This window comes from Mus caroli, chromosome 6 (genome assembly GCF_900094665.2).
Source record: "Mus caroli chromosome 6, CAROLI_EIJ_v1.1, whole genome shotgun sequence".
NCBI classification, from domain to species: Eukaryota; Metazoa; Chordata; class Mammalia; order Rodentia; family Muridae; genus Mus; species Mus caroli.
The window spans coordinates 8354150-8380676 of NC_034575.1; the positions used below are offsets into that span (position 1 = coordinate 8354150).

Consider the following 26527-nt stretch of genomic DNA (forward strand, 5'->3'; position numbering starts at 1 on the left):
AAAAAAAAAAAAAAAAAAAAAAAAAAAAAAAAAAAAAAAAAAAAAAAAAAAAAAAAAAAAAAAAAGAAATGAAGCTGTGGAGTAGTTTCTTAATTAGTGCTTGATGGAGGAACAGCCAGCCCATTGTGGGTGGTGCCATCCCTGGGGTAGTGGCATTGGGTCTTATAAAAAAAGCAGGCTGAGCAAACCATGAGGAGCAAGCCGATAAGAAATTCATAGCCTCTAACTCAGCTCCTGGCTCAGGTTCCTGGCGTTTGAGTTCTTATCCTGATTTCCTTTGATGATGAACTGTGATGTGGAAACATAAGCTGAGTAAACCCTTTACTCCACAGGTTGATTTGGTCCTGGATTTCATCACAGCAATAGAAACCCTAACTAAGGAACAAGCACACACACACAAAAAACAGCAAGGACAGGACAGGGCCTTTCCTGTCACATGCGCCATGAACTGTAGCTGTGGGGAACTTCCCAAGTCTCTTGCCCTTTACCTCCATGATGGGGCTACAAGGAGCCCCAGGAATAGAGAGCTGAGTCCACATCCAGCTCAAATCAGTTTCTGCACCATGGTTCTTTTTTTGTGCTGGGTGCCGATTTCTCTGACTCGTCAATGTTGAATTGGGTTATCCCATGGAAAAGTCAGATGTGTACTTTTGAATAACTAGCTGCACAAAAGCAATACTGTTTGTATACTCCATCAAATGAAAAATTTAAAATTCTGAAATGAGTTAAATAAGTTCTCATAACTGAATATGCTTTTGGAAATATTAAAACTCCATTTTTCATTTGTTCATAAAGCTCTCTTCATTGCCTCTTGATTTAATGAATCGTGCTCTTCCTGAGCTACATGTGTTCACCATGACAGGAACAGTTTCTTACTCAATTTTGTTTCTAAGTAACCTCTAGTATAAAACGTAAGTCCTCCTTAGAATCCCATCGGGAAAGTAAGACATTTCAGTTCTGGTGTGCTGAGTGTTCATGTGCACTATCTGAAAAATCTATTTGTTCAATTTCATGTGTTTTTTTTAATCAGATATATCTTGAATTTGGGTCATCTGTAATGCACAAACTCTCAGACTGGAATCTATGTAAATCTGATAGTAAACTAACATTTTCCTCATCTGACATGTTTTTCTCTTCTAAGTTTTGCTGATGAGTCTTTCTGTTCCCACATATTTTAATAGTAAGCAGCATCACAGTTGTAGCACTTGCTCTGGAGATCTTGACGAAGGAGACACTGGTGTTGACAATTCTTTGCTTTGGCCATGAAAATCTGCATCTGGTTTGAAATAATTTCAGTATTAAGGCTGAAGGAGGTGAGATGAGGATGAGTAGGGTGTTAGCAATAGTGACAAGTGCTACCACACAAGGGTATGACATAATATGAAAACACTTATTAACACATTACAATTCTATTTATCCAATAGAATTCTATTTATTTTGGTATTTGTGCATTATAAAATACTTTGTATTAATAATAAATTTGAAAAAATATTAAATTTGTTTAACTTAAAATTTTTATGGATTTATTTTTTTTCACTACTGGTCTTGTACTGCAAACTACCTTAAGCAAATTCTGTATGAGTAACTTTGGTTGCAGTGAGAGTTTTTGCAAAATATTGAACTTGAATTGGTATGCTGTGAATCCCATAGGTGCTTGCAAAGTCAACTATTAAAGCCATTCAATGCTGTGTAGCCCCTTCTGTTTTATTATCACTTGTTAGCATAGTAGGCAAAGAAAGAAAGCAATAATATATGATTATTATATAATAATGATATAATACAAATTGCCCTCTTTCAAAATTGATGTTAAGATGAAATTAACATCACCCTAAATGAAACTTGTAGAGAAACTATTTAGAACCTTAGCTTTGATGTGCCAGAAAGCAAATATAATAAACAAACAAATAAACAAAATGAAAGTATACAATGCAGTCTACAAAACATGTCAGCTATCTGAAAGCCTCTATGATGTCACTCAGCAATGGAAGGTTAGGGAGGCACTGGGTCTTGGCTATTAAAGTCTCCAAGTAAAATATGTCAGACACCTTTAAGATAACTTGTGTTCTATTTATAAAAAGAACAGTATATAACTTGGAGCAAGTTCTCACTGCTCCAGCTAAGCTGAAAACACTGTCCCCTTTCGATGTTTTGACAGATGTATTGTGAATTTTGATGGATATATAGGTATAAGTTATTTTTATGATTTTAAGAGTTTTCTTCTTCATGCATGAAAAATGTCATAGTAAAATGCTAAAGGTGTATTGGGTTATAAAATTTGGAATGGTTTTATTGATTAAAGTTCATTTAGGGGCCAGCAGATGGCTCAGGGGGTTAAAGAGCCTGCCTTTTAGAGGCCCGCTGTCATACACATCAAAACTTTCCATGACTGATTATCAATGTGTGGGTGTGTGGAGGTGTAAACTGTCTTGCCTCTAGCAGAGTACCCTCTTAAGGTTTTGGAGGGCAGTTTCTCTCTGACAGCTCCTGATTCCTTTCTATCCTCAACAACCGGAGACACACTTGATGCAGGGTGAAAATCCTCAGTCTTTGAATGTTTAGTAGAGGCTGCCTATGGTCTTGTTGCAATGCAGATTCTATCTCTACATGTTTGCAGGGAAGGATATTTTTATAGTTACAACAGTTCCTCCATCCTCCATCTTCCCTAAACCATTTTTTTGCATAGCTAAGATTCAGATCAACATTCAAATAACAGGTCTTCTGCTACCCCATTTTTGCAAATAACATATTCCTGGAACACAACTATGCCCACTGGCACACAGTTTGTTCACAGCCCCTTTCTTTTTACAACCCTACAAGTTGCAACAATGACAATGAGTCACAAATTCTAAAGTATCTGTTATCTGACCCTTTAGGAAAACATTTAATTACAAGTAATTTAACATAATGCTCAGTTTTTGAGTTTCCTCATGGTCTATCTGTGTTGCAACTATTTGATATTTTCAATGGTTGTTATTTTATGTTAAGCGACACGCTTAGCAATGAGACTCATGGAAAAAGTAACCCAATTGTTCACTTGGTATTAACAGTGATTTGACATTATAATTGACTTCAACCTTAGGCTACTTACTGATACTGAATTATGGCTTAAATACTGCCTATTCAAAATAGTAAATAAATTTTCTTGAGAAAATATAAAGAGACTTGTCTAGAAGAAATGATGTGAGTTGGAAACTTTAAGATATAAAACACATCTTTCAGGGAAAACAGTTGGAGGAATTATTCCTTACTTTCACAGAGTCCAATATCTCAAACTCTCAATGAAACTTGTCAACACACTTGGAAAATTCAAGACATCATGATTCAACAGGAATCAAAAGTTAAGCTATTATACAATCAGACTAGAACAGAACAGGGTGCTTTACCAATGAAAGAACTTTTTATTACATGGGTATTATTGGTCTAATTGAATAGGTTTACTGTGTGGCTATTGTTTTTTTCTCCCATGTAGTGGACATATTGGAACTTGGACATTGGATCAGAATCACCTAGTCTTTTTTGCAGCACATGTTGCTGTCCTTTGCTCTAAGGATCACCACAATTTTTACTGATCCATCTGGTTGTCTTCCAGAAGCATGCTACATGGGGAGGGTGGCTAGAATTAAGAAAGTGCTACAGTGTTCCTGATAAACTCTAAGCACACTGAGAATTCAGCCCTGTTCACACTGAAAACTTCTCTCAAGTATTCCACTCATTTATACATTCTGGAAATGTCTACTGTGCATTAACTCTTCCAGAAGCTAAGAACATATTAGGGAGTATAGGAGTCTAATGTGTTCTAGCAAATCTATGTGTATGCATGGTAGATGAAAACACATATAATGAATATACAAGGTAAACTGTATGGTATGTTTACAGGGTGATGCATGCCTTACAAATACCAGTTGAAGAACAGAATGAGGGACTTTAGAGTGCTGGGTTAGTTGAGAAACTTCATGATAAAGTTTTCTCACATATACTTGAATGGAATTTTGCATGTATAGATTGCATATGCCAAATAACCTCTAAAATATTAAGGTGAACTAACATAATTGTTTTAAGTTTTATAATGGAAAGAACAAAAGTTTATGTAATCTTAAACTATACACTGAGATCTGATCTTATTAAAAGACAAAAAAATTAGATTTGATTGTGGGAATATAAATGTAGCTTTTCTCAGCCTAGTCTATCATCACAAGAAAGTCTAAGCTGCAGTAATAAAACTATGCTCCAAGTTGAAGAAATTAAAAAGGGGTGGCCACATGGAAAATAGTCTAAACTAACATACAATTAAACCAGGTGTCTTAGGGTTTCTATTCCTGCATAAACATCATGACCAAGAAGCAGTTTGTGGAGGAAAGGGTTTATTTGGCTTACACTTCCATACTGCTGCTCATCACCAGGGAAGTCAGGACTGAAACCCAAGCAGTGCAGGGAGCTGGAGTAGATGCAGAGGCCATGGAGGGATGTTCTTTACTGGCTTGCTTCCCCTGGCTTGCTCAGCCTGCTCTCTTATAGAACCCAAGACTACCAGCCCAGAGATAGTCCCACCCACAAGGGGCCTTTCCCCTTGATCACTAATTGAGAAAATGCCTTACAGTTGGATCTCATGGAGGCATTTCCTCAACTGAAGCTCCTTTTTCTGTGACAACTCCAGCTGTGTCAAGTTGACACAAAACTAGCCAGTACACCAGGGAAAGTCAAATTGCATAACACTGTAATTACTAATAAGATAAGTCACAGAGGATGGACAGCAGAGGTTAGACAGAACTGCCCCAAGGCAAGTGAAAATTGAATAAGAGATTAACTCATTGAATTCATACAATAGGGGTCAACTTTATGCTCAAATTAAAGGAGAGAGATAGTTTTTCTCCAAGCCACATAGAGCTCCACAATGGTGATCCTTCTAAAAAGTTAATTTGGCTTTGAGAATGCAGAGAGCAATGCAGAGCATGCCTAGAACTGTGTAGCCAACTTTGACAATCCTCAAACTATCAAACTGATGGAATATAACGAAGACAAATGTAAAACAGAAATCTCTGTAAAGGGATGAAATTTCCTTAGCCGGTCCTTAGAACTGGCGTTTGTAAATATTAAAACAAATCACCGATGCCCTATTACAAATGAAAAGAGATTGAAGATGAGGATGAAGACAGGGGACTGTCGTCATTAAAGATGACAGTCACAGAAAAACATATATGGCTATGAGCCACCATAGGTTGCTGGGAATTAAACTCAGGACCTCTGGAGGAGCAGTCAATGCTTTTAACCTCTGAGCCATCTCTCCAAATTGTGACACAGCTCAAGAGTAAGCATGGGACCCTGAGACTGTTACTGATGCTGAGTGTACTTGCACACAGGAGCCTAGCATGGCTGCCCTCTGAGAAACCCAACAAGCAGCTGAAAGAGTCAGATGCAGATACTAGCAGCCAACCAATGGATGGAAGCTGGGATCCCTGTGATTGAATTGTGGAAAAGCTGGGAGAAGCTGAGAAGGATGACCCCATGGGAATACCAGCAGTCTCAACTAACCTGGACCTCCGAGATCTCTCAGACACTGAGCCTTCAACTAGGCAGCATACACTAGCTGATATGAGGCCTCGACGCATATACAGCAGAGGACTGCTAGGTCTAGCCTCAGTGAAAGAAGATGCACCTAACCCTCAAGAGACTTGAGGGCCCAGGAAGAGGGGAGGTCTGATGGGATGGGGGTGGGGGTGGGGGCATTCTCTTGGTGACTTGGGTGGAGTGGGAGAGGAGGTATGGAATGGGAAGTGGTGGTGGTGGGGGCAGACCAGGATAGGGATGAAGTCTGGACTGTAAAAAAGGAGTAAATGAATAAACAAATGAACAAACAAACAAACAAATAAATATTTATCATGAATAAAAAAGCACAGTTGGAATCGTTTTCTTGGTGAAGACTTTTCTAAGGTTCTTTCAAACTCCTCATGGGATTCTTTTGCTGTTTGTATCTTTCCTGGAAAGAAGAGCTGTATTCTCTAGGCCTCAACTTGATCACACTAAGGTAAGATATCTGTGTTTGGCTAATTTCAATGGCATTTTTGTCTTAAACCTTTTAATTATGTGGCTTAGTTACATTTACTAGATAACAAATTATGATAGCCAAAAGTTGGTGTATAAGCACTGGAATTATATGCAGCCCACTGGTAAAATACTTACCTTGCATAGACACAGTTCTGCTTGTGATCTCCATCACCTCAAAAAAATTAAATCATTTTCTTTTCCAGTCCTAAAATATGATGGCTAAAGTTCTCATGCATCTAATTAGTAGACCAGAGTAAAAGCAGAACTATGTGAAAGGCATTCTGAACGCTCAGGGCAATGTTCAAAACAATTATTACCTCAGTAATCACTACACAGAACAAATTAAATGTGAACAAATAACACAGTCCAAGAGAAACTCAATTTAAACGATCTTCACTTTCATATTGAATAACAATTCAAAATTTTATACAGTATTATCTCAAAATAGGAAAGGTATCTCTATTTTTGGAATCTGATAACACTTCTGTTATTTGATGCTGACTATAAAATCATGTTGCTTTTACAGATATTCTCAGAGTTTAAACCATCTTCTAACAGATTACTCCAAATGCAGAAATCTTCCATTTAGCAATGGACTCATACTATCCTGAGGAATATATCTATAGCTTCATCTTTGAGGATTCTTTGGGGTTTGCAAAAACAAGAGCTATGAGGTAATGTTAAAATAAGGAGTAAGACTTCCAGAAGTTCCTATGTTGGGGAAGGCTTAAGGGACAGGAAGAAATATGTCGGCATGATGCTTTGAGAATTTATAAATGTGAAATGATACTATTAGCTTGCCTTGTCCTCTGGACCATATACTAAAACTGGACTAGCCTTTTTTTTTAACAGCAGGAGTTATTTCAGCAAGGTTGGAGGGTAACTGCTGTGGTGTTGCTTCTAGCAATTTAATTTTTCCATTCTTGGTCACTTCTATAACCAGGTGAGACATCGCTGTCTAAATTTTGAAAAAAAAAATCCACCTGGAGCTCAGGCTAACACACTATAAAATGACTATATTTCATTAAAAAGCAGATATACTAAAGTTTAAAAATGGTAGTGATGTATTTCTATTGCTACATTCAGATCAAAACTTAAGGATTCATTGTGTATACTGGCTCCGAGTAGCCACTAAATACACTCTTTTGACAATGAAATCATTGTCCCTGAGGTTTAGTTTAAAAGAAAAATAGTCATAGTTTCCTAGAAGTAATTTTTGCTTTTCCCCCGGTCTCAACTGGACTATGAACAGATGTTTGAGAGTTTTCGAATTTTCTATCTGCTACTTTAATGTCATTCTGGGCATATTGCAAAGCTTGCCAGTAGGGTTGATAAAGTCTCCCTCATTTAAAAGTTCAATCTGCTGTTTGTATTAGAATCTTACATATTCCCAGTCCCTTTCTGTTCACATACCAGTTGGGGATTGTTGGGTCTGTTGGGTCTGTTGGATGAAGTCTGTTGATAAGTCCCAAGAGAACGTTTTGTAAATATTCTTGCCTTCGTGTGTGAGAATGTGGACCCCATAATGCTGAATCTAAGCAATTTGGAACCATCTGCTAACGCTCGAGCCTTAAGTCCTGTTATAAATAGAGGGTGGACTGTGTGGTGCACATTAATCTAGTTAGAAAACTCTTCTGCAAACTTTCCTATACGCTCTATGATACAGGTGTATTTTTCCTACATTACCAAAGAGCAATACAAACACTGCAGCGAGATTGGGTTACCATGGCTGTTGCATCGCGATGTTTCCACAAGTCTGCCATTTTGATCATAGCACGCCATCGCTTGGTAACGGTATCCTTGCCCGCATTCCTTGCTGTCGCCTTGTACCTTCATTCCCAGCAGCACCTCAGCCTTCCCTTCCGGTAAAATACAGTCTGACCAGTTCCCCACCGGCTGTGCATTATATTTGTCACAGGGACAATACTGGGTCTCGATCAGAGGGTACAAATGAGAGTTTTTACATTTTTCCTTCTTTTTACTTTTTCCTGTGGGAGAGAATTACGTTGGAAAATATGTCATTAATTTCTAGCATCCTTAGATTTTTCACATTCTTATAATTCCTTTCTTTGCTTTTGCTTTTATTCAGTTGTGGCCTATAAATAAGTGATATCTTTTCATTTCTAAGTGCTTTCTAAATAAATTTTTTGCTGATATTGGGTGCTTTGTGCCTTGCACAGTAAAACTTTTCTTATATTCTCATTTAAAAATAGTCCGCTTTGCATAAAGAATTGCAGTTGGCTTTGATACTCTGCAATGCTGAAATCCTCATGTTTGTCCTGACTCAGGGCTTTGTGGCAATTGCACTAACCTCTTCGGTTTAATATATGCAGAAATGCAGGATGTAGAGAGACAGATACTTCACTGGATTACATTCTTTCTGCTGACTGCAAATAGCTGGCAGAGTTTCATGGGATTATAATTCAGAATTGAAGATTTAAGGTTAATTTCTTGGCATATTAATTTGAATCTTGCAAAATTTCTGAATAGCAGTTATTTTGACAAACTTGATGACAAATACAGACAATAGCAGTAGTACTCAAAAAGATTTGTGTAGAATAAAACTTGCAAAATGTTTTTTGTTACTGTTTTTTGTTTGTTTTTTGCTTTTTGTTTGTTCGAGACAAGGTTTCTCTGTGTAGCCCTGGCTGTCCTAGAACTCACTTTGTAGACCAGGCTGGCCTCAAACTCAGAAATCCACCTGACTCTGCCTCCCAAGAGCTGGGATTAAAGATGTGCTCCACCACGCCCGGCTAGCAAAAAGTTTTGAATAAAAGGAAATTATCTCTTAAAAATATCCTCATATATAAGTTGCATATGTACTTTAAAATTATATATTTATTCAAGTAATATCATATGAAATATTCATGATATGCAATTTTAATTTTATCATATATAATATATTCCTAAATTATATTATATGTTTAATTATATATATAATCTCTATATAAACATATAGAGATAATAATAATATAAATAATCATCAATATTTTGTTTGTTTTTTTTGCCGCTGACAGTGTGTTCAATTGCATCCTGCTTCAGTGTATTCTCTTGTCTCCTAAATTGTTAATCAGGTTACTGTTAATTGCTTATTTTTGTTTTTTTAACTTTTTAAAGCAATTGTGCTTTGTGTTTGAATGCAGGTTTCATACACATATTTAATGCTGCATTTCTCACTGTAGGAGATAAGTTATGAGCTGAGGCTATGGTAGTGAGAACAGACTGATTTCAAAAGGGGTAGCCTCTACTCTTTGCTCCAGACACTACAAACTTCCTAGGCAAGACACTAAAGCTGCGTGTTTAAAGAGAACAATCTTCTATTATTTGTTGCATAGGGAATAAGCTGCTTTTTCTTTCTTCTAAAATAATATACTTCTATCACTGTTACCTTGCATTAAAGTACACACCTGAATCTACTGAAATACTCAGATAACTGCAGCAATTATAAGGGCATTCAAATATACTCACAGAATGCTCTTGGTTTGAGTTTTATTGTATTTTTCTGTCGTGATAAGAGTTACATTTAGCATTGCAATTATTCTTACCAACAATAGCACGCTTTCTGGTCCTAACTGCACCGCAGTCTCCGTTGCATGAAGAAAACTTGGACCAGCTGGTAAATTGACAGTCATCTTGGCAGGGGATCTGGCAAGCCTGGGTCAGGGCTGGCACAGGGCCTGCATACTGGAGGCACTCCTGGATGCTAGCCTGCCCTCCATCTTGCTTTCGACAAGTAATGGCTAAAAGAAAAGCATGTGTCTAATTATTCCATAATTTAAAAATTAATAGCATTTTCACAGAGTGAGAAACTCTCTTCTAATTCCCAGTTTACTATACAAACATGGTTAGAGTACTTCTAAGAATCACAGTAGACACAAGTGTGTGTGTGTGTGTGTGTGTGTGTGTGTGTGTGTGCATACATGTGTGTAAGCATGTGCTGTGAGTGCACATTTCAAGGCCAGATTCTAACACTGAGTGCTTTCTTCTATCTTTCTGCTTATTTTTGAGACAGGGCCTATCACAGAAGGTGGGGCTCAACCATTGTCAAGACTGGCCAGCTTATAAGTTACTAGCATCCTTTGGCCCTTTCCCACCTAGCGCTGGGATTATAGTCACCCTCTGCTGCACCCTGCTTTTTATGTGGGTGCTGGGAATCAAACTCAGATTCGTATGCTTGTGCAGCAAGCACTTTACTCACTGAGCCATCTCCCAAACTTTATACTTTCTTTAAATAACACATAGCCTTCATTGGCTGCTTTGGCACAGGAAAAATATTCCAACACATACCACAAACAGACACACACACAGAGACACAGACACACACAGACACACAGACACACACACACACACAGACACACACACACACACTACCCTCTCTTGAAAAAAACCAAAAAAGCCACATTTATAACAAACACATAGATACATACACACACAATATACCCATAGACACAGACATTGTTGTACACACCCACACCACACCCACAGACACAGATACCCCCATACACATACAGATACACACAGATGCACAGACACAAACACACACACACACACACACTCACATAGATACCCACATCCATACATACAGATACAGAGTCACAAACACACATAAACACACACCAGAACAGAAACATATACATAGATATATATACTTAGTGACATTTCACTAGATTCTATGAATGATTTAAATTTATTTCACGTATGGGCTAGATTTAGAAATTAATTTTAGTAAAGAAATTATTCTAGTTTATGTTGAACATAGAGTATTTGCCCTAGTGCTTGAAGCAAGTAAGAAGTCTCCAATGTTGTTTTAGGACATAAACCAATCTACATTTTTTGTCTACAGAGGTCTCAGTGGCTGCCCGTTGGTTAGTGAATGGTGGTGGGAGAGCAAGTTTATGCAACTTATGGTAGGGCCACAATGGCACAAAAGCACTATTCTCTTCCACATTGAGAGTGCACTGGTGTGTCTGACAGGAGACAGTATCAAACCTTTCAATCCCTTCTGACCCCAACTTCTTCATATTGCAGAAATATCGACTCTGGATTTCGTGTCTCTAGCTGCATATGTATCAGAAGATGGCCTAGTCGGCCATCAGTGGAAAGAGAGGCCCATTGGTCATACAAATTTTATATGCCTCAGTATAGGGGAACGCCAGGGCCAAGAAGTGGGAGTGGGTGGGTAGGGGAGTGGGGTAGGAGGGTATGGGGGACTTTTGGGATAGCACTGGAAATGTAAATGAAGAAAATACCTAATTAAAAAAAAAAAGATTGGAAACTCTTAACAAGTTTTATTTAGCATATCACTACTATAATTCTCATGACTACCTCTGGACTCTATTGATGATGAAAGTCCATTTCAACATTGTTCCAGTAGTTTTTTAAAACAAGGAAGCATTTTATCATATATAAAACACAGATAGATAATGTCTGTTATGTAAGAGATCTTAAAGGCAAGATCACATGTTGCTTGCAGTCGCCCCTCTCCTTCTATCATTTAATCCACAGGACCTAAAAGTAATTTGTTCATTTAACAAGAAAGCCAATGAAACATTTAACCTTTGGTCCTGAATTGAAATCTTCATTAAATTACCTTAAATAGCCCTGTTTAGACTGATTTATATGGCCTTTTCAAGTTTATGGTGGAGGCTGAAACTATTCCTGCTTACCAGCTTGCTCAGAGTTCTATCATCATGAAATTTAGGGAAGAGACTAGTATGTTGGCCTGAATTAGAACTGGGATACAGGGGTCCCCAGATTAGATTATATACCTGTGAGCTGAAACCCATCAGAACACTGCAGATTGTAGAATGGGCATGCAGCCAGAAGTAGTTGACAGTTGGAGAAAGGTAAAATGTTCCCTGCAAGGAAAGCACAATGTGGAACCATCCACAGAAGCTCATTTTGTGCTACAAGAGCAGTTCCAAGACTCCTAGGCTTTGAATGGAATCTCATTCATACACTCTAATTTGGTGGAGCCCAATTGTACAAAAGTAGCAGCGAGATCCTTAAGTTGTAAAGCCATAATCACTGGAAGGGGATGGGCATTGTGAAAATCAGGTGAAAAATCAAAGGTCACTCTCACCACATCTGGGGAGGCTGGCATGGCCCTTATTTATCACAGTAGTCTAAAGTAGTGGTGTGTCAGGGATGCAAAGTAGAATAACTTGGCTGGCTTTTGGAATATAGCTTTCTTACTAAACTCTAATGTTTTTATTTCACTGGCCAAAGACAAAGTCCTACACAGCTCTTATGATATCAAATTGCTGGCTGGCTGTAAGCTACAGCTCTTTGAGGTAATAGAGTATTTCCTGCAGCTGAAACATCTGGAAGGCTACTCAAAGCTTCCATTCTTAGAATCAGCCATGAGGCCTCTGTGCTAGGATCAAGGAATAAGCATTTTTCAAAGCTTTTAGATGTTCAAGACTCTGGTTGATGGTTATCTGTTCCACGAGAGGCTCTGCCAGAGCCTGACCAACACAGATCCAGATCCTCACAGCAAACCATTAGACTGAACACGACCCCAATGGAGGAGTTAGGGGAAGGACTGAAGAGGCTGAAGGAGTTTGCAACCCTACAGGAAGAACAACAATATCAACCAACCAGACCCTCCCCATAGCTCCCAAGGACTAAACCACCAACCAAAGAGTACACATGGGGGGGGGGATAGCTCCAACTGCATATGTAGCAGTGGATTGCCTTATCTTACATAAGAGGGAAGAGTGGCCCTTGGTCCTGTGAAGGCTTAATGCCTCAGTGTAGGGAAGGCTAGGGCGGTGAGTTGGGAGTGGGATGAGTAGGTTTGGAGTACTCTCTTAGAGGCAGGGGGCAGAGGATGGCATAGGGGTTTTGAGGAGGGGAAATTGGGAAGGGGGATAACATTTGAAATGTAAATAAATAATCAATAAAAAAGAAATAAAAAAAATAGAGTTCTGGCTGAGACTAGTGGATAAGATGGAAGACGCTCTGATACATGGTCACCCTTGCACTATATCAAGCTATGGAAAACACTGGTATGTGGGTTTAAACTCTAAACTTGAATTATTGTTCTGTCAAGAAAGTATTATGGGGACTTTTATGGGATGGATCAAAGTGAACATCCATCTATTTTGAAGAAAAGCCATCTGTAGTACTCCCACAGGTGAAATGTTCTGATTGGGTTTCACAGTCCTCTCTACTTCTGTACATAAGATCAACCATTTATGCACCATAAACTCAGTAAGTTCACATATTTATAAGGAACACTTGAGAAATGAAAGTATTCATCGTTTTACTAGCTATGATGAAAGAACCTCCAAGAATTATTAATTTGGGATGGAATTCTTAGAAAGATGGATGTACTGTTTGCAACTAAATCAGGAACAAAAAATGTTATCTGTGGGATCCTTGAAATGAAATACAATTTGCTCACTTATTTAATGTGTCCTGCTGAAATGGAGACTCAAATTTAAATCTTCTGAGAACGTTATTAAAGTTTCTTGAGACGGTTATTAAAGGCCCTCGACTTCTCCGTGAGGGCCCCAGCCTTCATCTGTCTGTCTTTCCTGTCTCTCTCTCTCTCTGTATCTTTTTTTCTCATCATATGTTAAAATTACTTTATGTATCTTCACATTTTGATTTGAGAAAGAAAATCAAAATAACTCTAATACCAATATAATTCTAGAAATAAATTAACATGGTTGATAAATACACTACTTACAAAAATCAGAAGGTTCTTTCCCATACTCAGACATGGCCTGTAAATCTTGTTTGTGCTTCAGTAAGTTGAAACGGAAACCAAGTATGTAAAATTCCTTTATCGGTTCTCAGAAATCTGCTCAGCACTCTACTTCCCTTATCTGAGATTTTCAACAGTGTACATTTGGACTGAATCACACAATGTTATCCAAACAAGAGCAAGAACACCGTTTGTACAATATATTGGAAATTTATCATACCTCGTAGCTTGTTTGTATTCTATCATAGAGGAAACACAACAATTCAAACACAGAAATGCAATCTAAAATGAACTTCCTGCTACTGGGTGAGGAAAATATAAATGTTTGGAAAGGGAGCCATCTGGTCTTTCAGCTTTGTAAACTTTAAAAGTCATTTGTGAGCCACTGAAAACATGGTAGTTTTTAATTTTAGCATAAATGGATCATACCAAACATACTTTCCTGTCATTTCAGAACACTACACATGCTCAAGCAATAGTGACTTGTATTTACATCTATTCTCCTGTATAATTACTATGCAAGTTCTTCTTTGTGTAAAGGCCTTATTAAAACACAGATCGAAATAATCTTATCCTATGAGTGGATCAAGAAAGGTTTTTTTTTTTTTGTGAGATTAGCAGCTATCAAATGGAAATACTACAGTTAACAGTATGATGACAATATATACTTATTTCATTGTGAAATATCAAGATTAGATATCACAGCAGGTTTTATGTGATATAGAATAAAATGACTCTAGCTGGCTAAAAGAGAGACACAAGTATGATTAACTGTGGACTAAAGATAAGTACCCTTAGGCAAGTTTAGTCCATTAGGACTCAGGAAATATTTAAAGGTGAGTAAGAACTTCATCTTCTTCAGCAAATAAATGCTCTAAGGAAAACAACTCAAAGAAGGATTAGATCAAAGTAATTCACAAATATATACTAACCAATGGCAATCTGTAAACCGTAAGGAGACTGATTTGAAAAGACAGTGTATAGACAGTTTTATGTGTGTATATGATGTGTGTGTGTGTGTGTGTTTTCCTGTGATAATGCCTTTATCTATGAATGCAGGGATGCATACATCACTGTTCATATTTAGAGTTCAGAAAACACCTTCAGGTTGGTCTTTACATTCAATGTTGCTTGAAGTCCAATCAGGCTTATATATTTTTAATGATGTTTGTTTCTGCCTAATTAGCCCATAAGCTTCCCAAGAGCCTCCTGTTTCTGCCTCTCCTCTCAATGTGTAAGCATTCAGGTCCTGTGCATATGTAGAAGTAACTTAGGAACTGGGGCATCTCCCCAACCAGTGTGTATAGACATTTTTGCTATAATAGGCAAAAATTGGGCATGGCCTAAAGATTAGACATCATTAAATTAAGATTAATTATGTTTGGTATGATAGTCTCATTTTCATGTTATAAACTGATAGAGTGTCTATGGGAAATAATATTTTATCTAGGGATTGCTTCAGGAAAATTCTTCGCACCATGAAGGGAGTGACAGATGAACAAGATGGCAACATGTCAAAAACCTTTAATGCTGAATAAATGATAGGCACATTGTGAATACTCATGTCAGTCTTCCCATTTTTGAGTGTTTTTAAAGCATCTCCAAAATTTAAACAAACACAAAACCCCAAAACAATACAACAATAAAACTCCCAAACCAGCCAATGATTTTAATAGATGAACTATCAGTCCCAGGAGCTGTGTTTTAAATATGAAGATGTTAAAGTTTCAAGGAAACAGACCTAGCACTGTTGGGTAAACAGCAGATAGAGATGGATACCAGCATTGGTGTGAAGTTAATAACAGATCTTAGAGCCAGTAAATCTAACAACATAAAATGTCACTACTCATCTTTATATTTTTTTCAAGAAGTAGAAACTCCCCTCCAATTCAGGTTGCAGAAAGTGGGCATTTCAAGTGAGTTTTGGATTACTCTGCAGTGTGTATGGCCACCCTATCATTCTGTCACACTAATCAGAGTGAAATACATTGCTAGACCTAAAATGTGTGCACAGTTCATTATAGCAAGCAGAATCTATATCTTGGAGCAGTGAAAGCTTTGAATTATGTGTAACAAAGAGTTCAAGGGGCTCTGAGACCTTATTTATTAAATCGAGTGATATGAACATGAGGTATCCCATCTCATCCATTGTGTCTAGTGACACTCAAGACAGAACATGCTCAGCTGGTAAGTGGATTGGATGAGTTATCTTCCTGTAGTTTTATGAGCAAATGGTAATAGCGAGAATGAGATCACGTAAAAAAGAAAAAGGAAAAAGCTTAGCATGTGTAGGAAGCTTGCTACCAAGAGACATAATTGTGCTTAGATCTAGCCTATAAATAATGCAAGAACACCCTGGTTGTTTTCTAGGTAGATATAATGATCCTGGCCTTTCTTTGTAGCAAAGAGGTTTTCACTGACACAGTTGCTAAATTACGCATCCTAATTATAATTTGTGAACACAAACTTGGCAGAATGGAAAGAAACACATTTCTTAAAATTTCTCTTTGATAGTTCCTAATGATACCCATGTCATTGGTGCTCATAATACGTGTGACACATGCACACCTCTTCTTAAGAAAAAAATGTCAGCTGACAGAACAGTAGCTCAGAAGAAGGTCAGCTAGACGTTATGCGTAAAGGTTTAGCTAATTGCATGGCCACACATGGAACATTCAGGAGCAACTGTGGACATGGGCTGGTGCCACCTGTGTTTTATGAACTGCTATTAGAAAAATGGTAAATGTTACCGTACAGTTGATAACAAGGGTAATGGAGGAATTTCAGACAGAATCAGAATGTCCAAGTAACTAGGATGCTGAGATTCATACAAAATCAGAAAAATACATTTGAAAACAGAAATAGTCCCAGAAGCTTTGATCAACAGTTATGAAAGTAAAAATTACAAAATTTAGAAAGGAGTTAATAAATACATCAACCTGAAGAAAGTTTTAAAATCTTAACACATAAGTTTCCTTTTGCATTTAGATAATTTTTGCTTATATTTTCTTGTTTTAATGGGATTCTGTCTGTAAATGGACAGAATAGTATATACTTCTAAGATAAACTGACTCAGATATTTTGTCTGATCTGAACTTTAATTATGCCTTAAAGCACAATAGAAAAAAAATGGACCAGACTCACAGGCAAAAGATAAGAGAAGAGCATCATTACAGGCTCCGCAGATTTAAATTCAAGATGTAAGCCCATTTGTTCATAAAAAGCACCATACTGTGAAGTTAAACATTTCTATATAACAAACCACAAATTATTTAGATTTAATTTTACAGAAAAAATATTCTTGACAAGAGATAACATACAGATCAACATGGAGATTTAACTAAACTTACTTAGAAATGATTTATATGAAAACTTTAGTTAATGTTTATAAGTTTGTATTATAGTTTTTAAATAATATGTAACAAATAATAAAGCTCAGAGTAACATACTCATATTTAAATAGCAGAAGTTACTATTTTTCTTTAGAACAATTGTTGAGACAAGTAAGGAAATCATATGAAATACACCATTACTAGTATTTTTTTTTATCTGAATTCACCTTTGTACTTCTGCTATTCTCAAGAGAGCACTCTGCTTCTGCTGTGTTAGTCCCTCTGATCTATGGCTGCACTGACTGAGACACTGTACTGTCATCCATGACGCTACAGGGGTCAACGTTTAGACATTTATATAGAATTGTTGTGGTTTAGGCCATCATAAAGTCCTCTCAGCTGCAGGTAGTGGTAAGTGGGTTCAGCCTTCGGCTTTCTTTTCATGTCCACGTTCTGGATCCTGAGCCCTGTAGTGACCCTGGTCCCTGGTCTATGCCACCCCTGGCTACAGTTATGTCATTACAGCACTGAGATTATCCAACCATAAGGAATAGCAACATTAAATGCCCCTCAGATTTTCTGGTTTCCTAGAATCAATTAATTTACAAGGACTAAGCTCATTGATGGCTTTGAGGTAATGTCTCCAGTGTGTCTTAGGATTTCACTCTTTTCTATTATTCAATGTCTTTGTTTTCTGCCCACTAATTACTATCTATAGGGCCTTGATACTCTAGTTTGGAGGCAGAAATCAACCTTTCTGTTTATTTCCACTTCAAATGTCATCTAATCCTTCTGTATTCCTGGCTAACACATCTGCTCTGGTGGCTAGAAGAGAACTTGAAGAACTAGAAAACCAAGCCCTTGGTGCCTGCTTAAATAATAACTAACCATTGGTTAAGAGATAGTGCCTCAGTAATCCCATGGAGTTCAGAAATTGGTAAATGGCAGCGAAATCTGAGAGATTGCGATGCTCATGCAGGCAGGAGGAGAAGGCATGCAATCTAGACTTGGGTTTGGGCTGCCCCAAATTGTCATTGCTATGAGCCAGATATTTTCTTTCTAATGCAATTCCAGTGCTACATTTATCCATAAATATGATTAGGATTCAATAATATATTCACCAGGTAAAGGAATGACTTGGTCTTCTAAATATCATCTGGACAGTAGACAGGTACACAGAGAGAAAAGACAGTGGAGGCTTCAGTTATGTGACACGTTTATGTACAAATGACCTGAGCAACATGAGGGAAGCCTTTAAAATTACAATGCTTTAAAAAAATCTTTTATTTTTCTGTATTTTTTGTTCTTTTTTTTAAATTCTTTTTTTTTTAATTTTAATTAGGTATTTTCTTCATTTACATTTCTAATGCTATCCAAAAAGTCCCCCATACCCTCCCCCCCACTCCTCTACCCACCCACTCCTACTTCTTGGCCCTGGTGTTCCCCTGTACTGAGGCATATAAAGTTTGCACGACCAATGGGCCTCTCTTTCCACTGATGTCAGACTAGGCCATCTTTTGATACATATGCAGCTAGAGACACAAGCTCCAGGGGGTACTGGTTAGTTCATATTGTTGTTCCATCTATAGGATTGCAGACCCCTTTAGCTCCTTGGGTACTTTCTCTAGCTCCTCCATTGGGGGCCCTGTGATCCATCCAATAGCTGATTGTGAGCATCCACTTCTGTGTTTGCTAGGCCCCGGCATAGTCTCACAAGAGACAACTATATCAGGGTCCTTTCAGCAAAATCTTGTTAGTGTATGCAATGGTGTCAGCATTTGGAGGCTGATTATGGGATGGATCCCTGGATATGGCAGTCTCTAGATGGTTCATCCTTTCGTCTCAGCTCCAAACTTTGTCTCTGTAACTCCTTCCATGGGTGTTTTGTTCCCAATTCTAAGAAGGGGCAAAGTGTCCACACTTTGGTCTTCATTCTTCTTGAGTTTCATGTGTTTAGCAAATTGTATCTTATATCTTGGGTATTCTAAGTTTCTGGGCTAATATCCACTTATCAGTGAGAACATATCCTTTGAGTTCTTTTGTGATTGGGTTACCTCACTCAGGATGATGCCCTCCAGGTCCATCCATTTGCCTAGGAATTTCATAAATTCATTCTTTTTAATAGCTGAGTAGTACTCCATTGTGTAAATGTACCACATTTTTTTGTATCCATTCCTCTGTTGAGGGGCATCTGGGTTCTTTCCAGCTTCTGGCTATTATAAATAAGGCTGCTATGAACATAGTGGAGCATGTGTCCTTCTTACAGGTTGGAACATCATCTGGTCATATGCCCAGGAGAGGTATTGATGGATCCTCCGGTAGTAGTATGTCCAATTTTCTGAGGAACCGCCAGACTGATTTCCAGAGTGGTTGTACAAGCTTGCAATCCCACCAACAATGGAGAAGTGTTCCTCTTTCTCCACCTCCTTGCCAGCATTTGCTGTCACCTGAATTTTTGATCTTAGCCATTCTGACTGGTTTGAGGTGGAATCTCAAGGTTGTTTTTATTTGCATTTCCCTGATGATTAAGGATGCTGAACATTTTTTCAGGTGCTTCTCAGCCATTCGGTATTCCTCACCTTTTTAGTTCTTAAGCTGTTAGATATTTTGCTACATTTTCTTCTTCTTTTCTAATTGAAAAAAAATCTATTCTTTTCTCCTGGTATTCCAGTCCCCAAAGGATGTCTGTCTGCCTCAAATACATTGAGAGAAGCCCTAAACAAAGCAGCCAATACATTGCCCTTAAATGTATAGATTTTACATCATGCTCTTTTTCTGTGTTTAAATGAAACTTCTTTTCTCATTGAGTGTAGGGCAATGGTCATCTCTGATTTTTTTCTTCTATTTTCCTGTGGTCATTGTATTTACAGAGTCATGAAATATGAATTACTGCTTTGCCTTGAAATTAAGCCATGTATGCTTTATAATATTTCTTACTATATGATATTATCTATATATTTTTATTCTTTAAATTGTATAGCATGTATTTAGCAAATATTTTTAATACAATCATTAATTATATTGAGTAGTAATCAGGAAATGTACCTTAGCCTTACGGACTGGTATTACCCTGTTTATACAGGTTTTTGAGAAAGTTTAATATAACAGACATACAGACCTGTGAATCAGAATAGGAATTTTAAGACACTGATGAGATGAACTGAATTACATTTCTCTAAAATTCATAGGCTGAGGCAATATTCCCAATATAAGGGAGTCAAGAGATGGAGACTTGGTATCTGAGTTAGATCTGCTCCCAAGAGAATGGTTTCTTATGGTGAGATTGATGTTCTTATAAAATGAGACTGTAGAGAGCTTCCTCTCTGTGATCACATGTATCTGTCTGTCTATCCATCCATCTGTCCATCCATCCGTCTGTCCGTTTGTCTGCCCGCCTGCCCGCCCACCCACCTATCTGTCTGTCTGTCTGTCTGTCTATCTATCTATCTATCTATCTATCTATCTATCTATCTATCTATCTATCTCCCACTTAAGCTACAGGGAAAATATGCGCTGATGCCAGAAACAAAAAAGCCTTCATCAGAAATTTAATCACTTAGCACTTTGACCTTGTGGCATATTGTTATAGTAACCACAACCTACAAGTGATTATGTATTTATTTTATCAAAGTCTTATAAGACTTTTAGAGGAGTACATACTTAGTTTAAAGGAAGCTTCTGTCTCTGCCTGCTAGCGTGTATAGAAGAGAAATTAATGTTTTACTTTCCTAGTGATGTTGAAACTCAAGTCTGAGAAGAACTGGACTATAACAAGACCTTGCAAGAATTGTGCTAAGAGCTGCATATTTATTATGCAAAATGAATCCTTTAATTCCTCTCTATGTAATACATAAGTAAACCAAAAATTAACATCTAGTTGTGATATGATTTATCATTAGAGAAAGGAATTGCAAAGACCTAAAACAGCTATTGCCTTTTGTCTACCATACTGTTTCTATTTTCAGGTTTTATCTTTAACTATTTTTTTTCCTTAAAAAGTTTACTACTAGAGTTAACATGAGTCATTATTGCATTCTGTTATTTCCTACATAATGCTGTGATTTCATTCTTAAGGGGAAGATTTTACTACTATAATAGATTTTAGAGCTGAATCTCTCATAGTGTTAAGTGGGTTTCTTCATTAACGAGCTTAATTTGGAAACTTGAACTACGGACAAGATAGAACTATGTGATGCTATTGATTGAAGTACTACTAGGAGTTGTGACTATAGCAGTGATTATTTACTTCTGAGATTAGATTGGGGCCAGTAATTTGTTTCTGTAAAGCTGAGATAGCAAATAATTTTTGCTTTCTGAGACATTATCTCTTGTAGCTATTCAATTTTGCCATATATCTTGACAGTAGTCACAAGCAATACATAATGAAATACGGATGGCTCTGTTCTAATATAATGTTAACTACAAAGGTATAGGCTATTGACTAGATTTGGTTGATAAACTATAGTTTACTAATCTCTAGTACAGGCAAATCATTTGATAAAGGCCACACAATAAATATATCCATTTTTAGAGTCCTAGTATAGTGTTCAAGGGTAATGGCTATATTTTAATTCCTATAATGAAATTTCTGATGCAAAGAAGGAAATGGTAAAGTTAGTAAATTATAGAAATATTAATTTTAATCTAAACACTTTAGCTTAAAAGAAATAACTAAAAAGTTTAGAATGTAAATAGGCTAGAGAAAAAGGAAATATACTAATCAAAAATATTATTACCATCTTTTTATATAAATACATAGAATATCTTGGAGATCTGAGGTTTCCTATAAAACAACAAATCATTTCATGGAATGTTGGTCAAATAATTATCTACCATTCTGTGCTACCTTTACAGTGACATATCTGTTTCAATCTCAGATTAGGCTCCTCATACTTGGCAAATATACCATGCAAAATTATATAAACAACAACTTCTCAAATTAGCTCTTCTTTCAGAGTTAATTATTTTCACCAATGGAACTATTATGAAGCTGAAAATATTGGCTTAAAGAGTCCATGGTTCAACTTTAACTCGTATTTCTACTATCCATTCTAGTTTCTGCCATGAAGTTCTACAAATATCTTCACATTTTTTAAGGCCAATATCTATTTATTTCTGTCAATTTTCACACTGGATTCTCACCAGAGTCTCTGTTTCTTCAACCTTTTATTGTTCTAACAGCGTCTTAGCCAGAAGCTGGGCCCAAGTGTCCTATCGTTCTAATTTATTCTGCACACGCTGACAGATAAAGCACTGCTTTCCTCAGACCTTGCTCTTTTCACGTATTGAACACAGTCTCAAACACTGATGCTGACATTTATACATCTCCACAAAATCACCCCAGGCTCCAGCTCACATCACCGTGGCCTCAACCAACCCACTTTTCTATGAGCTTATCAATTGCATTTCTTAGCTCAAATACTTAGTTTATAGAATGGATCACACTGTGTGTCCCTCTCTCCTGGATGCTTATGTTAGTAAAAGGGGACAAGCCAAGAATAAGCCTTCCGTACTCTGTTGGCTTCTAATGATCAAATTTGCAATCAATTGCTTTCAGTCTTTAACTCCAATTTGTTGAGTGGGCTTAAATGTTCTCATTTCCCTAAGAAATGCAAGCTCCTTGGTTTCAGTATCACCTACTCTTTCAAACATCCCTGGCTTTTTTTTTGCCCAGACTTCTCAATGCAGTCTCAAATGAATGACTAGCTGGATTAGAAAGTCTGATGTACTAAACAACCCAGAGGTGCCCATTCTACTGACTTTACTGGATAAATTTATGCAACATCACTTCAGCTACTAAAGGAAAGCATTTTATCTATCTATCTATCTATCTATCTATCTATCTATCTATCTATCTATCTATCTATCTATCTATCATCTATCTATTCTTATGCCTGTGACCATATGGTGTCAAAGATAAAGATGGTGAGACACTAAGAAGCTAATTGTGCACAGTTCTGGAGGCAACCATGAATAGAATATCAATGTAAGGAAACTTTTTTTTATTTGTTTGTTTTGTTTGTTTTTTTGTTTCCATGAACAAAAGATACTTCTCTCCATCTCATGCTCTATAGGAACACAAGCTGCAAGGAAAGGAAATATCCATAGACTAGTAAAATAAAGAGAAGAAGTCTGTTGCATTGAAGTTGCTATCCTAAAATTAAACCAGTTGCTATAATGCAACTTTGTCCTCTCTTTGTCTCTGTCTCTGTCTGTCTGTCTGTCTGTCTGTCTGTCTCTCTCTCTCTCTCTCTCTCTCTCTCTCTCTCTCTCACACACACACACACACACACACACACACAGAGAGAGAGAGAGAGAGAGAGAGAGAGAGGCAGAGACAGAGAGACAGAGACAGAGGGCAGTGTCAGACTGTGCCAATTTTAGAAAGCATTGTTTAAAGATTCGAGAGGCACCAAACAGGAAGCCTGCAATAGAACACCCAAAAGCCAGGAGAAAGTGGCACTGAGAGAGCCAAAGACAACTTTCTCTTTTGCATAGGAAGTGGGTAAGATTGTGAGATAATAAGAAATAAGTACTTACTAGGACCAGAATAGAACAGTGACTATCAGATTTGGACATGAAAAAGTCAATGACCATTGTAAAAAAATCAGTTTCTATACAGCCAGTGTATCCAAATAGCAAGAGACCACATTCATACTGTTGCTTCTGTGCCCCTGTGACATTCTGTGCAGTCACCGGGGTCATTGACTGCCAGGAAGAAGAAGGAATTATCTTTACACGAGGACAATGTGAGCCCAGTGCTGCAAGGCTTCTATGTTTTCAGCCTCAAATAGAGGAAGTGAATCACTCAAGGTCATGCAGCCTTTAATAGTGGAGTTTTGAATTATGGAGGCACTTCACATGTGTGCCTCTCTCTTTGTCTTAGTTAGGGCTACTATTGCTGTGATGAAATATCATAACCAAAAAGCAACTTGGGGTGGAAAAGCTTTATTTGGGTTATGATTTCTTATCATTTCATCATTGAAGGAATTCAGAATAGGAACTAAAGCAGGGTAGGAGCTGGTGCATAAGTCATGAAGGAATGTTACTTACTGACTTGATTTTCAAGGCTTGCTTAGCCTGCTCTTTTTTACATCCCAGGACCAGTCACCAGTCCAGGAAAGCATGACACACAATAGACCGGGCCCTTCCCACATCAATCAATAATTTTAAAAAGGTTCCACTGTCCTATCTATGGAGGCATTTTCTCAACTGAGTCTCTCTCCTCTCTGATGGCTCTAACTTTGTCAAGTTGACACAAAACTAGGCAGTACAACAATATCCAACAGTTTCTCTAGTGGAAATCTATAAAATATACCTTTCGTATTCTGACCATTGATTGCTGAGTACTATTTGTGGGTGTTTGTATATTAAAATTGAAGGAATCCTACATTTGAAGCATGCATTTTCTTTTCCTCCTACAAGGTGACTAGAGGAGGAAAGGCTGCCTTATGTTTGTGAAATGATTGGAACTGAAGCTTTTATATTCGACTTCCAAACCCACCCATGTCTTGTACCATTTGCAATTCCATGTAGACCCTTGATTGTACATGAATTCACACTTGGCTCAAAGGAGGAGTTGTCAGTGAATGATATGGCATTAATCAATTTCTTGAAGAAAGATTTGCAATGGGAAAAAAAAAACCTGCTCAGTTTTATAATAGCTCCAGCAAGAGTCATTTATCTAAGCTTCATGACGGACACATGATAGACAGATAGGTCAGACTTATGTGGCTGTGAGTAGCTCCAGACATGTAAGCCAAGAATGGCTATCACTTAGATCACACACACACACACAAGCACACACATATGCACGCATGCACACACACAGACACACACAGACACACACAGACACACACAGACACAGACACACACACACACCACACAGACACACACAGATACATAGACACACACAGACACACAGAAACACACACACACACACACACACACACACACACACACACACACACCACACCACACATAACATAGCAGCCAAAGAAAGATCCATCCCTTCAGAGAACTCTCTGTCCTTTGGTAAATATATGCTCCTGATTCTAAATCTATAGCTTTTAAACTGCATGCTTGCTAGAATATGTTCCCATCCTGAGGTGGGCATTCTGTGCTTTTACTTTAACTTTTAATAAATCTGTATTTTCACTATTAGTTCAAGACTATCATCTTGTCCAGTTCACTGCCTAAGACATCAGCTCCTGGCATACCACAGACAACACCCCACATAGCTGAAGATTCCCAATGAAAGTTATGCAAGCAAAACGGAGTCATAAATATTGCCATGCATATAAGTAAATAAGTAATAAACTAAAATTAGTGTTTCAAACTAAGACTTCATTTAAGAACAATTTAAAAATAGATTATTTCTAAAAGAAGTTTTTCTCAAGATTAAAAACTTTATTTTATTACTGTAAAATCTAGAACTCAATGTCAAGTCTACACAAACTTTTGAATCATCATTAAGAAAATAAATACAAATAAGGGAGCACAAACACATCTTTATAGGTTAAAGAAAGGTAGAAGTGTGTTCTATTACACATTAAGCTATATTTCCAATGTTCATATTAACTATTGACAGTTTATATGAACAACAATAATAAAATATTTAAATTCCAAGTATGTCATTTCATATATGGCTATGAACACTACTCTCCAAAGCTTGAGATGTAAAATGTGATAGCTTTCCACCACATACTTCTGCAGGATTCCATGATCTGTAGCACTGTGAACAATCCACAACTCACATACTACTGAAAGCTTTAAGTAAATAAATATTCAACTTAAAATCCAGTATCAATTATGATCAGGGCTTTGGATAGCCTCTGCGTTATTAGAAATGTCACCATTGAGAATTTCAAGAAAGCTATCCAGGTACAGTAGTATATTATATGCATACACAAATGTAATGCATATAAATAAGAATTATGAAATATAGTGATTGTTAAAGTATCCACTAAAGTGCTATGAATCATCATAAATTATAAACACACAAAAGATTTAGTTATATTATGATCTATGTCATAAACGAACCACGCTTCTGATTTTCTTCCACCTATTAATTAGTGAAGAATGCAACAATTATGTGTTTTTGCCAAAGAACAAAATTTCAAGAGCCAAATTTCTGGTTTCTGGTGTTAGGTAAAATAGGTCAAAGCTGTTTCTATCTGCTGTGCTCTATCCAAGCCTGATAGCAATATAAAGGGTAACAAGGCAGCAGTGAAGATAAAAGACAGAATATTGGAGAGATACAAAGCAAGTCAGCACTGCTGTGCTGTCTCCCACCTCTTGCCTGCCGCCCAGGCCCGCAGCCTTCCTGTGCTCCAGGGACATCCTGTTGAATACTCCAAGGAACTAACTGGCACCTGCGCCATTTGTGTGTCTTCCACCTACAGTAGAAGGATAAAATCTCAGTGAGAGGAAGCAGAGA

At 37.3% G+C, this 26527-nt stretch overlaps 1 protein-coding gene across 1 annotated transcript in view; it reads right to left on the reverse strand.

The window, feature by feature from the left end:
* The window catches only part of Thsd7a (thrombospondin type 1 domain containing 7A), a 393851-nt gene that overhangs the window by 47112 nt on the left and 320212 nt on the right, over window positions 1-26527 (reverse strand). The window contains exons 10-12 of the mRNA XM_021165189.2: window positions 26383-26486; window positions 9588-9782; window positions 7767-8030 (exon numbers count right to left, since the gene is read on the reverse strand). Coding sequence (XP_021020848.1) covers window positions 7767-8030; window positions 9588-9782; window positions 26383-26486 — 563 coding nt within the window. The remainder of the gene's footprint in view (window positions 1-7766; window positions 8031-9587; window positions 9783-26382; window positions 26487-26527) is intronic.